Consider the following 14,453-nt stretch of genomic DNA (forward strand, 5'->3'; position numbering starts at 1 on the left):
TTTTTATGGATGAAGTATACCAAGATAAGAGAGAGAGAGAGAGAGAGAGAGGATCTCAAAGCCATATGCTCTCTCTCTCTCTCTCTCTGTCTGTCTGTCTCTCTCTCTCTCTCTCAACAGACAGAATCGCAGAATTTCCTTGAGCAGCTGTTTGTTCTCTTTCTCTCTGAAACAAGAATCACAGTCGCAAAAGACACAAAGCCGAGAGAGAGATAATTCGTGGGTTCGTGATAAAATATAGTTGTTCGCCATAAGCTCTCTGCACATTGCCGAGCGTTTAATTTTCTGGCGATGAACAAAGCCTTTCAAAAGTGGAAACGAATGAAGTGACGACATAGTCATATTTTTAATATCAGGAATATTTGGCCAAAAACTGCCCTTTGGGGAGCACCCTCCATTCTTGTTGATATGACCGGATGTTGACGCGAGATAAATTATTATCTGCTTGACTCATGCCAAGGGTCTGCCTGTCCGTCCGTCCGTCCGTCCGTCCGTCCGTCAGTGTCCTGAGTTATTCTTAGTCCTTCTTCTGTCTCTGTGCGAGTAAGTCTCGTGATGTCCAGCGAGTGTTTCTTATGGTGAAGTGAGATGTGTGAACAGTGAGTTTTGGTACTCTTTATTCATGCGATTTATTATTGCTTGAAAACTATAGAAAAGATGTGCATAATGCAGTACTACAGCATCTCACAAAACCTCGCCATTTTGAGTACCAGCCCCTCTGGGATCAACATGAAAATATGCGCAAAAGATGGCAAATCTCTCATTCTCTAGGCAGATTTCTAAACCAATCTCATGCACATTGCCTTATACACACACCATCTTCTAGAATCTTCAGGCAAATAATCAACCTCAATAGGAGCCGCACCCTTCACACTGACTCAAACGTTTTGTGCGGTCGACCGCATCCGTTGTCACTGACTTCCTGTGCTGATAGATAGCTTCGTTTGCTCTCACTGTTAGTGCGTGCTGGTGTAGTAGATTAGGTGGCTCTCACGATCATATTGTCTTTTTAATCTCATTGAGGAAATTGCAATACGAAACCACAGAGAAAAGATGCAGTGGTGTATGCACTAGTCTGTTAGATTACTTTTGCAGCTATAATGGTTATCATTTTTTTTAAATCTCTTGATTGGAATGACATGACCTTCCCTTAAGTCAGGGTCATTTTCAAATTTCATGACAATCCGCTCATTTGCTCTTTGCTCTCAAAATGTCCTGTGAAAACGCCCCTGGGTATTTGAACATATGCCAACACACGTGCAAGCGAATGTGTTCTATTCAAGAATGGTCATTTTGTTATTCCTAGTGTGCCTCAAGTCAAGACACAAAGCTATACAAGAGAGGGCGGTATCATTACTATTACTGATGTTATTTTATTAGAAATTATTGCTGCATCAGCTGCATCAATTTTATAGAGGTTCTTCTCTACTAACGTCCCAAGAGTTGTAATAAAACTGACATCTATTTTTTTCCTGATTTTCGACATGCCAACCTTCGGTGCGTTGCTCACCTGCCATTTAAGTAACTATGAGAAAACCACAATTAGAAAAATAGAGAAGAACCTCTATAAAATTAATGCAGCTGATGCAGCAATAATTTTTAATTAAACATGTTTAAAGGAGGGTTTACCTCAAGCATACTCTAATACTATTATTACTAGAATATGCACCCTATTCAGATGGAACAAGACCACAAAAGGGGACATTGACTTGAAGCTCACTAGCTTTCAAAAAGCATTAGGGTGTTCATTAGAAAGTGGTAACAAAAGGTAATGGGAAATACCGAAAGGTGGATCACTTATTAAGAAAGAAAAAATAGATTAACAAATTAATAAATAAAAAAGGTAAGTAAATCACTAAAATACAAGGAGACTATTGTTAGGGCAGTAATGCATTATTACATCTTCGCTTGAACTTCCGCTGGAGATCCAACTGCAGGACATCCTCAGAAGGGAGTCTGTTCCACAGTATCCCAATGGTGTGAGGAAGAATAAAGGACCTCTGGAACTGAGAAGTTCGACAGCGAGGAGGCACATTTACTGCATATTGGTGCTTCTGCCGTTCAGCGACTCTGGTAGCTCTTGGCAGGAAAAGGTGATCATTGATCAATTGTGAATGTAAAAATCAATGTAACCTGTTGTAGGTTATTTGTCCTTCATGAGCTAGAATACCGTTTTCTGGTGTGGATGTCTGCTTCTGTCAGAGATTTATCTCGTTTAGATAGAGAGGTTCGAGGTGGTAGGTTTCTGTTTCCTGTTTGTCAGTTTTTCAGTTCAGGTGCACCAATATGCAGTAAATGTGCCTCCTCGCTGTCGAACTTCTCAGTTCCAGAGGTCCTTTGTTCCATATACCCTTGTGGGACCGTGGAAGGAACAGCCTCCCTCCCAACTAGGGATGTCGTGTAATTAGAACTCCAGCGGAAGTTCAGGCGAAGATGCAATGCATTAATACCATAAAACAATTCTCTTTATATTATTTTAATAATCTACTTAAATTTATATTCATCTAATAATTTCTTAATTTATCTTTTTTTCTAACAACTGGTCTCTTCCAAGTCCTGAGACTCTGCACCAGTATCAACTATTAAGAGATGATCTAGTTGCTCTACAGCACTGTGTACAAACAGATTCCTGGCACAAGTTAACGGACAGCATCAACCATCAAACAAGCTTTGGTTCCATGTGGCACCTCGTGAACAGGATTGTGAAGAAGAAAACCCCAAGTGTCCTCCACCACAGCCCTGCTCAGTATGCACAGGACCTCATTGATGAGTGGTCAATGTCACGAATCATCAACCCTCCTGCTCATATACAAGACTCACTTCACAAAAGAAAACCACCATGCCCTCCATCTCATTACCGCCTTACTGAGCAGTGATGAAGAGGACAATGTACCCATCATTGAGGAAGAGCTATGATGTGCCTTATCAAGGAGTAAGAAGTCAACTCCTGGTGATGATGGCATCACCTATACAGTCCTTGGCATACTCATAAAAGTACCTGGCAACACTATCCTCCAGCTCTACAACTTCTGCCTCAGCATAGGATATGTGCCACAAGCGTGGACTCATAGTGCAATTGTGCCCATCCCCAAGCCCGGCACTGACAAATTCCGGCCTATCTCCCTACCTCCTGTTACTGCAAAGTATTCGAAAGTAGTCTTCTCTCACACCTTATGTTCTGACTGCAAGAGAAGCTTTGACCCAGACTATATGGCTTCCTACCCCAACGAGAAACACATCATTGTCTCATGGAGCTCTACACTCATCTCTCCCGACCAGTGTTGTAGCTTTCATTGATTTGAAAAGTGCATTTGACGCCGCAAATAAAGACATCATTCTAGACCAGCTCATTGATTTTGGAGTCAAAGGAAATCTTTTGAGATGGATACGTGGTTATCTACGAAATAGAATCTCTCGTTTGCTGTTTAAGGGAGAATTGAGTACTGCAAAGGAACTTGAACTCAGTACTCCACAAGGTGGAGTACTTAGTCCATTTCTGTTTAAAATTCTCCTTCATCGACTTCTTTCCCTTCTTCCTGACACTGATAACACAACTATCACTTGCTACGCAGATGATATATGCATTCACTTAGGATCTCCAGATCACTTGCAACGCTTCCTCTCCTCCTACGAATCAGTATCCTCCTGTGGTGTCATCATCTCCCCAGAAAAAAAGTAGAATCTTCTCCCCCCGGCCGGCAAGGTATTGGCCAGAATTTACCTTGGAGAACAATGTTATACCTCTGTACAAACCGTATCTTTACTTGGGAGCACCACTGCGGATAACACCTTCCATTCCAGCAAGACAACGAGTACATCCCATTCTTCAAGATCTGCTGGCCGGTTATGGCGACGCCTGACTCCTCTCAAATGGCTTACAAATTATTCTGCAGGAGTATCTATCCCAGTCGCCAGAACCATATACATTACCCTCATCCACTCAGTGGTAGATTATCTTTCCCCTGCACTATGTCAACTCTCCAGATCAACCCTACAGCCTATCCAAAAATTCTAGAACCAAGCAATGAGACTCATCCTAGGCGGTCCAGCCTCCCCTAGAATTGTAAACATGCAACATGAACTCCGTCTCCCACCACTTATTGAGAGAATATACTCCAATGTCACCTACTTCAGTATCAAATGCCTGTATTACCTTCACCTTTCTCTCCACTACTCTTACATCATCAGGACTTCTCTGGATCTAGATGTGCCTCATCCACAACTATACCAGGGGGGGCGTATACTAGTCAGTACAGTCTGCTCAAGCATTTGGGAGCTTGACATCAACATCGTGGCAGAGGATGTGGATCATGGCCTTGCACCCTGGCAGATTCCTGTGCCAGCAATCTCTAACACTCCAGGCTCCAAGACTGACTTGCCTAAACTTCAACGACAACGTGCATCGGAGACCATCGACAGACTGTCCTCATCCCTCAGTATAGCCCACCATTACTACATGGACAGTTCCCTGCAGCAGGATAGCAGTGCTGGCTGTGCTGTTTTCTCCCCCATCTTAAAACCCCCGCAAGAGGGCTGGACAGGCCGTCGCCTCCCAAAGTCATCAAGCTCCACGTATTGTGAACTGCATGGACTTCCAGATGCAGTTACTTTGATCACATGGACCAGAAACAACGGCCTGATCATTTGTGACTCAACAGCCAGCACTCTGAGCCCTCCTGTCACACAAACCAGCATACCAACTCCTGGTTACACAAATACTTGGACAACTAGACACAGCCAACATGAGCTCACTGGTAGTACACTTCCTGTGGACTCCCTCTCAAGTAGGACATCTGGCTAACAGCACCGTTGACCATCTTGCAAAGGCTGCCTGCCAACTGGATCCTCCAGATGCCCATAATCCAACTCCATCTCTCCTGTGCTGTGAGAAGATGGTGTGCCAGGCTGCCCAGTCACCCACCCATCATCATAGTAATGCCGAGGGGCCACCAGTGTATCAATACAGCACTGTGACCACTTCCTTCCTCACCAACACAAGTATTGCCGCAATGGACTCATGGTTCGTCAACATAACGTTGTGTGTGCGTCTTTGGCAGGATTGGCGACCAGTTTGGCTAGTGGCTGAGCAAGATGGGGTTCCTCAATTTTCCTTCTGTAGGCTATGTGACGCCCCCAACGCCAACACCCTGGAACACTATTTCGTGGAATGTTCACTTGTTATCAATTTATTGCCTCAAACATTCACAGTAGTTGTTATATGTAAACAATTGTTGACAGATAATAATTTGCTTGATGAAATTCTCATGCGCCATCCTCACTTTGGTGGATACTGAACAAACATTACAATTCATCAAATTGACTGGGTGTGAAATTAACTAAAGATAGGTATAACCTACCTATAATGTCATTGGAACATTTGTAATATAGTTAGACTTCAGTTACATTTATTTTGTATTCCATATGAATTCTTTTGGTATACCCTAATTACCATATATATGTAAACAACATTATTGTTACTATGTAGTACCTGCTAAAATGTCTGACGCCAATGTTACTTCTTTCAAATGAACGCCATATGCTTTGGAAACTTGAATTTCAAGTTAATCACCCCTTAGGTGGGTTTGTTCCACATGAATAGGGTTCAGCATCTGAATAATAATAAGAATAATGATTATAGTAATCATTGCCAACAGACTATTATCATCACTAAGAATTCCACTAATGTGTGTTTACGAACAGTAGTACTGGGACCTTCAACTTGACTGAATTTCACAGAATACGAGCAGGATGGCCGTGCTGAAAAGTCACACATGAGCGATCAGCACTGCCTTAACAGGTTTGCAATATGTGGTTGCTATTGACCTCATTATTATTAGTAGCAAAAGTAAGTTGCAATGAAATATTACTTTTGTTGTTCACATCATGGCAAATGTTTTTGTCATAACGTTTCCTGCTTCTAACTTGTGTTATCATTTTTCTTCAGGCTTATGTACGTATGTGGCCCAGTCTTACAACTAAATATTTTGCATCCTGTTGCAAGATGCCTACTCTGCTGTTATCGAAAACATCTTTTAAAAGTGTTTTGAAAGATATGGTTGTACAAGTGTAGACTATACATATTTGTGTGGCAATAACATGGCTTCATCAGCACCAATTGTATCTCAAGAAGCGCTAAGAAATTTCAGATATCACTACCTTGTGACACATTGGGGAAAGAAGGTTTTGTTTATGTTATTTAACTATAGTTTTCTCCACGGACAAGCCAAGTCAATCTTAGAGATTCTCGAGGAAAATGACATACGACGTAACAAGAAATTATTAAACAAAGATGAAATAAATAGTCTTGAAACTAAATCTCCAAAGTGCTTTGACATCACGCTGATGAACAAAATCTTCTATTATCTTTGGCAGAAAGGAGTCAAAGACCCTGGCGATGAACTGAAAGAATTAGTCAGAAAAATCAAAGCTGAGAGGGACTGTGTTAGCCATGAAGATTGTAGTATGTCAGATACAGATTTGGAGAATAAACTCGGAGCATTTCAAGCAACACTCGAGGAAACTCTTGACAAAACCAAGTCTCTCTTTCCAGATCAGGAGGATGAAATTTATCAACTCAAAGCCGAGATCAATAAAGCTGTTCTAGAGCTGCTGAGAAAGATCCGTGAGAACTATGATCTCTCAGAGTCACAGGATGTGGAGTCCCTTAAGCAGGAAGTAGAAGATTTCTGGAGTGAGTGTTCTGAACTAGTGCAAAAGTGTTCTCGAGAAGAATTATGGTCTCTTTACAAAGATCTCTGTCAGATTTTGCCCTTTGACCAGCTAGCTCAGTGTGGTTTTCAAGACCCATGTAGTTTCCTTATTTCCTTAAAAGTGGAGCATGACAGGCAGTTCAATCAAAATTACCGTGGCATTAGATGTACCATTCTAAAGCAGCAAGAAATTTTTGACACATATAAAACGGGAGATGACCCTGTAGTTTTTATTATATCTGGTGATGCAGGTTCTGGAAAGACCACAATTCTTTGTTCCTTTGTAGACCACTGGTATAAGGCGACAGCAGATATACAACAACTCTCAGACTTCCAAACTCTGCTCTATATGCAGTTCAGAAATCGTGACTATAACAACTTTGAAGACTACCTTAGAAGTTTGCTGAAAGAGACTGTGAAGCGTTATGATTTCACTCATGTACTGTCATATATCATTGGTTCAAAATGTCTAATACTTTGCGATGGGTATGATGAGGTTAATGGGAATTCCAAGAAACTCTTTGAAGAAATGTTAACACTTAAATGGAGGGACGTAAAGATTGTCGTGACAACACGTCCATGGAATACTGATGAACTAACAAATATTGTGAACTCCGGAAACCGTAGCAAAGTCAACCTCAATGTTTTAGGTCTTCAGGAAAGGGAGTTCCACTTGCTCATAGAAAAACTCACGGACTGCCTGGTGAAAGATGATCAAGAAAACAAAAAAGTGAAAATGGAGCTGTGTCAGAAAGTAGAAGAAATGAGCTATAGGACTAAAGCACTCCTGAAAACACCAAAAATTTTTACCATGTTCATTTTTCTTTACATTGATAGTCCAGATTTAAGGGATGAACTGAAAACCAAGACATCAATTTACATGCATTTGAAAAAGAACTTAAACAAGAAAATCATAAAAGAGACAGGAATTTCTGAAAAATCAATGGGGGAATTCAATGAATTGTACAGAAAATGGTCTCTGAAATATTACATTGAGAAAAAATTTGAATGGACAGAGAGAGATATCAAAAACTTTAAAGAGGAGATTAGATCTCAAATCAGTTCTCAAGATGTACTGCAAAACTTTCGTGCTCTCATGTCATCCTATTTCTCCATAAAGCATAGATATGATGGTCTACAGATTGTCAACATATACTGCTACGCCCACAGAAGTGAGCAAGAGTTTGCAATTGCTGTCGACCTCTGTGATGAGATATCAGTTCGAATGCAACAAGGAGGAGACTTTCCTCTAGATGCGGCACTGCAGTCAAAAGGGTTAACCGAATCTTCAATTTTTCATGACAAAGACGTGCTTAAGGAATTGATAGGAGTCATTTCCTTCATACCAGGAATACTCTACCAGAAATGCCCCAAGAGTGATGCATTATACAACCAAATAAAGGACATTCAAAAACTCTATGTCACATACAGCCTCTCTAAAAACACGCATGATGAGGTCTTGGAACCATGCATTGAAACTAGATTGGACGATCAAGTTTTGCAGTCACACGTGTCACTGCTGGAAAAAACGCCCCTGAAGAAGTCCATGGTATTCCTGAGAGCAGATGGTCTTTTCGTCCTGCCACCCTTACTGTCTCAACTGAAGCCGGGCCGTGTTGATTTTGAAGAGATATGGAGAGATCTTTCGAAGTTCAATGAAATACTAGATGTTGCCGTCACTCATGGCATTAAGACTAGGATTTTGTTGTGGATCGATTTAAAAGTCTCTGCAGCATTTAAAGGAGAGGTTTCGCATCCAGTGGATGATCTAAGTACGTAGTAGTAGGTGTTTACCTTTGCCGCCCTCAATGATAAAGTACTAAAACTTGAGCCACAGGTCAAAAAGCTTTGCTTTGATTGTTTTTTTACTAGTTCATTTTCGGTAATTACCTCATGAGTAATATAAAGCAATGCACAAGAAATCTGAAAATATACTAAAAACAAAGCACTCGTACTGACATCAAATTACGCTCTGCATCTGGCAGAAAATTTATGAAGTACACACACACACACACATTATACATACATACATACATACTTATGCATATACACAGATATAGATACATTTAAGCATACCAACACCCACACACATATAACATATACATATATGAAATATTTTTTTTAATATGTTAACAAAAAATTGCAGTAGTTTAGTTCTACTGTCATACTGCTTTTGTTTTGCAGATAGTATTCTGTTCAGTGATGACTCTCTGTTGTCGTGGGTGTAATATCTCTAAAATGAGCGCCTCTCTTCTTTCTTCCCATAGGAATTGACCTTGTCAACTTCGGGAACACAATTGAGGATCAAAGCCTATATCCCGCCTCGCTCATGAGATTATCGAAGAATCTGAAGCTAGTGTACCATCTGGAGACATACACGCAAACCAGAGACACTGTCGCCATCATCAACAGGACGTTCCCAAGCGTAGGGAAAGGAGATGTTAATGCTTTCATTTTCGCAAATGAAGGTGCGTAACAGTGTTTAGATCCAGAAGTTAACCTTTAGGTAAGAAAGAGATGGTTACTTTTCGTTTCGTCGTCCATTGGCAGACTAATACCACGAAGCAGGGGTGGCAGAGGAGGGTGGGAAGTGAATAACTATAGATAAATAAATGTTATACTGGTGAATAATTAATAGCACACAGGCACAGTCCAGTCTGTTCGGTTTTTACAGAAACCTGTTTTCTGCAGAAATTTCTGGTGATCCTTAACAGATTTGATTATACATACATACATACACACATATATGTATGTATATATATATATTATATATATATATATAATATATATTATAATATATCTATATATATACATATATATATTATATATATTATATCTATATATCTATATATATTATGATATATATTATAATATAATAAATTATGTCTATATATATATATATATATATATATATTCTATCCTATATGTTCTATCTCTTATATCTAGTATATATCTATAATATATATCTTAAATATCTATGTTAATTCTATTATATCTCTTATCTAATATCTATTCTTTTATCTTAATATATATATATGTATATCTCTATCGTCTATATCTAATACTATAATGTAATTAATATATATATATATATATATATATATATTTATATATAATATATATAATAATATTTATATATAATATATTATATATTATATATATATATATATATGTCAGATGAAAGAGGGCTATAATTAATAATATATTTAATATGCCATTGTGATGTGCTGTGACTTTTTTAGAATGCGCAGACCCATAGAGACAAGAGTCCGAAGCGTTGACCTGAGAAAGCTGATAAATCATTTCTGGGATGGAGTGATATGAAGATGTTTGTTTAAGCAGGTCAATGTTCGTGAGTTCATGAGGTCTTGTTCAAGTGCCTTTGAAAACTGGTTGTGACCAGTTTTTACTGATGAGGTGAGTTCGTGTGTACGTGTGTGCCTCTTCCGTTCATAATGGCATCTTTAGCCAAATCTATGGGGAGACTTACAGAGAAGTCTGTGCGAGAAAGGCAGAGCCACGATGGCGAGTGCCAAAGAGTTTCTTGAACATAGTGTGTGATTTTCCAGGCTGTAATGGGTAAGTGTATTACTTTAGCCAAAGGGATGGCTTGTTGTCTGTTTGACATTTTGTAAAGATGTTCTATTTAATCTTTGACTTTGTCTTTACAGTTGTGTGTGCTTACGAGTATCTTCTCGTGTCTTTTTAAACAGGTGGTTCTAGTGAGGGGGACAGAGAGTCCCGAGTGGAGGGAACTATAGTATTTTGGAGAAGAGATTGGTGTGACTAATCACTGATTGAGACATTTAAATACTGGGGTGTTATCTGAGTGGTTTGTCTGGGTGACTTGAATTATTATCTTTCCAGTGTTGACCTTGTAAGAATTTGGATTATTCAACTAATGCTATACTTTAAACAAATGTTATATTTTTTATAACTCCGTCTCTGATTTGATGACCTGATGGAATGAAGAGAGAGAGAGAGAGAGAGAGAGAGAAAGCTATGCCAGAGAGAGAGAGAGAGAGAGAGAGAGAGAAAGATTGTGTGTAACCAGTTCGTCTTACGCTTAGGCTTAACGCATACCAAATATTAAATACCCTTCGCTGGTAAATGGTGTCAGGGAAGGGTAACAGTTTTTGATGGCTTAGCGGTGGTTTTCGAACGACAAAGCCTTTTGTGGGGTTGTGGAAAATTGTTAAATTTTCAGAAACATCCGTCCGTTAACACTGTGGTGATTGGAAGGGAAGGATTTTTACTAGAGTCATCAATTTTGCCCAGAGCGAGCTGCCTCAAGGGGCTGGGAAGTTCAGTTAGTACCGAGACGTTTGTGAGTGTGATTCCCAAGACGCCTGTGTTTGTGTGTATTAGTGTGTTTTGCGCAAATTCCGGTTTTTTTTCTCACTATGATGGGGTAAGTGTTAAAAAGCCTTATTTTTTAGTCCTGGGAGGATTTTTTCTGAATAATTTTGTGCTATGGGATTGGTTTGGGATACCACATTTTTTTTTTCCCATAGTAGCAGAAAGTGACGTGTTTTTTTTTTATTGGCGCATGTTTAGAAGAAACGCATTCATCTTTGTATGCGTGTATGAATAGTTTTCATGCATGCAAAACTGTGCTTGAATTGCATTTTTTGCTTGGAGACAGAGAGCGCCCAGTCATTTTTACGGGCTCAGCTTATTTTCTGGAAGGGGAAGGCGAGTAGTGGTCTGCCTAGGGGGCATTGCTTACCGGGAGGGTACTGGTCTACCTCGGGGGGTACTCAGACACTGTTTAGGAGGGTGTTCTAACTTTCAGTGGAGGGTGAAACTTTTTTTTTTTTTTTTTTTTTTCAGTAGGGGGTGAACGCCTTCCTTTCTTTTTCTTTGTGTCGGGGTATTGGGGGGATGAGTTTGCCCTTGACAGTGAATTTCCAATGCCAGGACATCAGCTGATACTGATTGGTTGATGATGTGAGATCCCGTAGGGTCTTTCTTTAGAAAGAGATTTTCTTTCTCTTGAATGAAGAGAAAAGGAAATGAAATGCATTGGATGTGGTGTAAGTTTTCCTTATGCTTTGGAAGGTACAAATATAATGGGGACACTGGGATTGTTATTTTTTTTATTGTGTTGGAGAGATTGCTTTAAGAATGGTGATGACTGATGTTGTCAGGTGGGTGTTGATTATGGGGGAGTGTAGCAATGGTGGTGTATACTGGGGAAATGGTGTTGATTGGTGTTGGTTGGTATCATGGGGTGTGGCAATGGTGATGAATACCGTGGAAATGGCAATACTAATGCTTTTACTGGTGACACAGGAGATATTTTTTAAAGGAGATATTTTACAATTAATATTTTTTTTACGGGAGACATTTTACGAGAGATTTGAGACATATTTTACGAGAGATTTGAGATATTTCATGGGAGACTATTTTATAATTATTACAGATAATTATATTATGGAAAATTGTTACAATGAATTATGGGAGAAGTCTTGTGGTTAATCATTTATTGAATTTTTACAACTTTGGAGAATATGTCAGTCGTTCATGAGTGATGAATCTAGCCGAATCTTGATGAATCTGGCTGAATGTTGGTGAATTGTGCTGAATTTTGCTGAACTTTTGGTGAATTTTGTGCTGAATTTTTGGTGAATGGACAAGCATTAACATTGGTGATGTTTTACTAATACTGGTGATTTTGATGATATCAATTATGGTGATACTGCTGATAATGATACTTCTGATACTGGTGATTTTTTTTATATATATACAAATATGTGGGTGCTGTAATGCTGTCAAGGGTGGTGTTGTTTTGTTTTAATATGGGAGGTACTAACAACACATTTTTTTTTGTTTTTCTTTTTTATGAGTTCAGCAGATAATTGCTTGACATATACTTGAGTCATGGGGATAGTTAACACTGCCGTTGATTTTTCTTTTCACTTTTTTTTAGAAGTTAGCTATCGCTGACACAAGTTTTTATGTCATGGGTGAATTTGAATTTATTTTTTCTCTCCAGTTTGTGTGAATATTTTTTAATATCTTAGTTCGTGACTTAGAGTCATTGTTCGGGAACGTGCTTGTGTTTTCAGCTGTTTGATGCTGCAGAGAGATATATAGGAGAATTTTTGCATTTTTTTTAATGCATGTATAATGGCACTACATTTTTTTTCTCTGGATATCTGTGTTCCAGAAATTGTGGGTTTCTTGCACAATACCTTTGTTGTATTTGGGACAACTTTGCCAGAGATAGGAAACTTGGTTAAGTTTCTAATGGCCTATGTCGTAGTGCATATGGAGAAGTCTTTGCTTCGACACTTTTGAATTTGGAGTTCTGTTATAATGAGTTGTGGCACATTGGTGATTTTTTCTAGAATTTCCTAGACAAGTTTTATTGGCCGAGTTTTTGCCCTTTTTTCAGCAGTTATGCTAAACAGAGAGTTTATAGTTTTTGACTATAACATTGAGTTATTCTCTGGAGAATTGGAGGTATATTATTTTGGAGATATAATTTGAGATATATTATATTGGAGATATATATTTTTGGCCATTTGATATTTGCCTATGGTGGTGAGAGCTATGTTTAGTTCAATTATTTTGCAGCCATCTTTGTTGCAAATGGAGACACATTTTTGAGGAGATACATGGGCAATATTTGTGAGTGTGTCAGCTGGATGCTTTGAGTGTATTTTTTGGGGATGGGATTTCATTTTTGATTATCCTGCTTGGAGATATATTTTTTGGAGACCTGTTTTATTCCACATGGAGTTATTGGTGAAATAGAGGTAAGTATTTTGTATTTGCCGAAATAGAGGTGAATATTTTTTATTGCGGGAGTAATGTTTTTATTAACATGTGATTATTGGGGAAATAAGAGGGAATATGGTGTGGGGTGGTTATTAATTAAATGGAGGAAATATTTTATCACCGGAGTGGTTTTATTATTAATATGGTGATATATATATATATATATATATATGTGTGTGTGTGTGTGTGTGTGTGTGTGTGTGTGTGTGTGTGTGTGGCATTGATCTTTGGCGGGTGACCTTTTTTGTGGTTATGATTTTTCTTGAGCTGAATTCCTGGAGTTTTTTTTTTCGAGCCAAGAGAAGAGTTCTGTGGTTCTTTCTTTTTGGTTTCGTGACTAATTAGAGGCGAGTGGCATTACTGCATTGTGGTCCCGTGGTGATGTTGTGCATTTTTTATGTTCACAAGTGTGTTATTTTTGGAGGCATATAATTGCTGAATTACAAGTTAATCGTAGTTTTTTATCCCGGATAGGTGATAATTTTTTATATAATTGGACAGTGTCATGTGAGAGTTACGTCTTTAAGACAAATCTTTGAGCAGCTTAGTCATATCCTGGAGATAATTTAGTGGAATGTGCTTATGTGATTTCAGTATAGAACATTTTTTGAGAATCATGAGTTTCTGAACTCATGATTCTCATGCAGTTAGAGCACACGTGTCCGCAGGAGGATTATTTGCCAAAACCGCTGTGATGAGTCCGGTGTGCTGATTTTCTTCCTCTAGTGGTGATTGCTCAGAGTTTTGCAATATCGGGAAATGTTGACCATAGCATTCCATGAAAGTGCATGTGTAATGGGTTGCTTTCTGGCCGTGTCTGGTTGATGAATAGTTGCGATGGCAAAAATTCTGTAACTATGCATATTGCATTTGTTGGGGAAAAAGTGGGGTTATGTGTATCATGCATATATTATGTGCTTTGTGATGGGGAAGTTTACTTGTGATTATCTTTTTTTT

At 38.8% G+C, this 14,453-nt stretch overlaps 1 protein-coding gene across 3 annotated transcripts in view; it reads left to right on the plus strand.

The window, feature by feature from the left end:
- Positions 1-531: 531 nt before the first annotated feature.
- Positions 532-14,453, plus strand: part of LOC135222051 (uncharacterized) — an 86,182-nt gene continuing 72,260 nt past the window's right edge. Inside the window, exons 1-3 of one of the 3 annotated variants that reach the window (XM_064260192.1) lie at positions 532-599; positions 5,945-8,482; positions 8,978-9,178. In XM_064260192.1, the coding sequence (XP_064116262.1) occupies positions 6,097-8,482; positions 8,978-9,178 (2,587 nt within the window). In that variant the 5' untranslated portion in view covers positions 532-599; positions 5,945-6,096. The other 2 variants (XM_064260191.1, XM_064260195.1) reach the window with 2 other exon arrangements.

The sequence above is a fragment of the Macrobrachium nipponense genome, chromosome 3 (genome assembly GCF_015104395.2).
Source record: "Macrobrachium nipponense isolate FS-2020 chromosome 3, ASM1510439v2, whole genome shotgun sequence".
In the NCBI taxonomy this organism is placed as follows: domain Eukaryota; kingdom Metazoa; phylum Arthropoda; class Malacostraca; order Decapoda; family Palaemonidae; genus Macrobrachium; species Macrobrachium nipponense.